Source organism: Sphaeroforma arctica, assembly GCF_001186125.1.
Source record: "Sphaeroforma arctica JP610 unplaced genomic scaffold supercont1.11654, whole genome shotgun sequence".
NCBI lineage: Eukaryota > Ichthyosporea > Ichthyophonida > Sphaeroforma > Sphaeroforma arctica.
In genome coordinates this window covers 1-806 of record NW_014028904.1, presented here as the reverse complement: position 1 = coordinate 806, position 806 = coordinate 1, and the positions used below count along the sequence as shown (strand labels likewise).

The following is an 806-nucleotide window of genomic DNA, read 5'->3' as shown; positions in this document are numbered from 1 at the left end:
CTTATATATATATGTATATATTCTGTAAATATATATGCATATTTTTTGTATATGTATATATATGTGTATACATATATACCTTCTTCTTACTATATATATCAAATTCACACTTCTGTAGGTATGTTTACTCATATACTATACCTTTCTGGTAGATGAACCATCTGTGACCAAACTGCGTATTGAGTACATGCAGATCCTCGTCTATGTAGTGGATGGGCCTGATAAGTATGAGAGAGACAATATGAACAGACTGCTGCATAATTCGTGCGCATACGAAGCATGTATCAGACATACATAGCATTGTATCTGTATCTGTATATACATGCTTAATGCTTGCATTTACGTAAAATGGTACCCTACAACCACCCCGTACGAAGCGTGGTTTACATGCGCAGTGTTACGCGAGTGCTCACACACATACTTCGTTATATCAATGTCATCGTCCGTGCGGTTGGTGAAAGGGTAGACATCTATCGGCAGTCGGTACACAGTGCGGTCGATGCGCTTGATCTGTGGTAAGTAAGTTGGCAAGAAGTAGAAGGAGGGCTCCTTGGGTTATAGGGTATAGGTTTTATAGTTTTAGATCGACTCGATTAGGGTTCGTACAACCAGAATCAGCAGGCTAAACATTGACAATATATAAACATATCAATACAAGACTCCTTCACAGTCCATTCAATTGCTTATATGTGGTCATGAGTAGGTCCAGAGGATATATATATATATATATGTGTGTGTGTGTGTGTGTGTGTGTGTGTGTGTGTGTGTGTGTGTGTGTGTGTGTGTGTGTGTGTGTGTGTGTGTGT

At 39.1% G+C, this 806-nt stretch overlaps 1 protein-coding gene across 1 annotated transcript; it reads right to left on the bottom strand.

Moving 5' to 3' along the window:
- Window positions 1–124: 124 nt before the first annotated feature.
- SARC_17679 (hypothetical protein) lies at window positions 125–510 on the bottom strand (the record flags this gene model as incomplete). The annotated part of the gene is made up of 2 exons (XM_014288230.1): window positions 125–218; window positions 422–510. Coding segments are annotated over 2 exons (183 nt in total), but the record flags the coding sequence as incomplete, so codon positions are not given.
- Window positions 511–806: the final 296 nt, after the last annotated feature.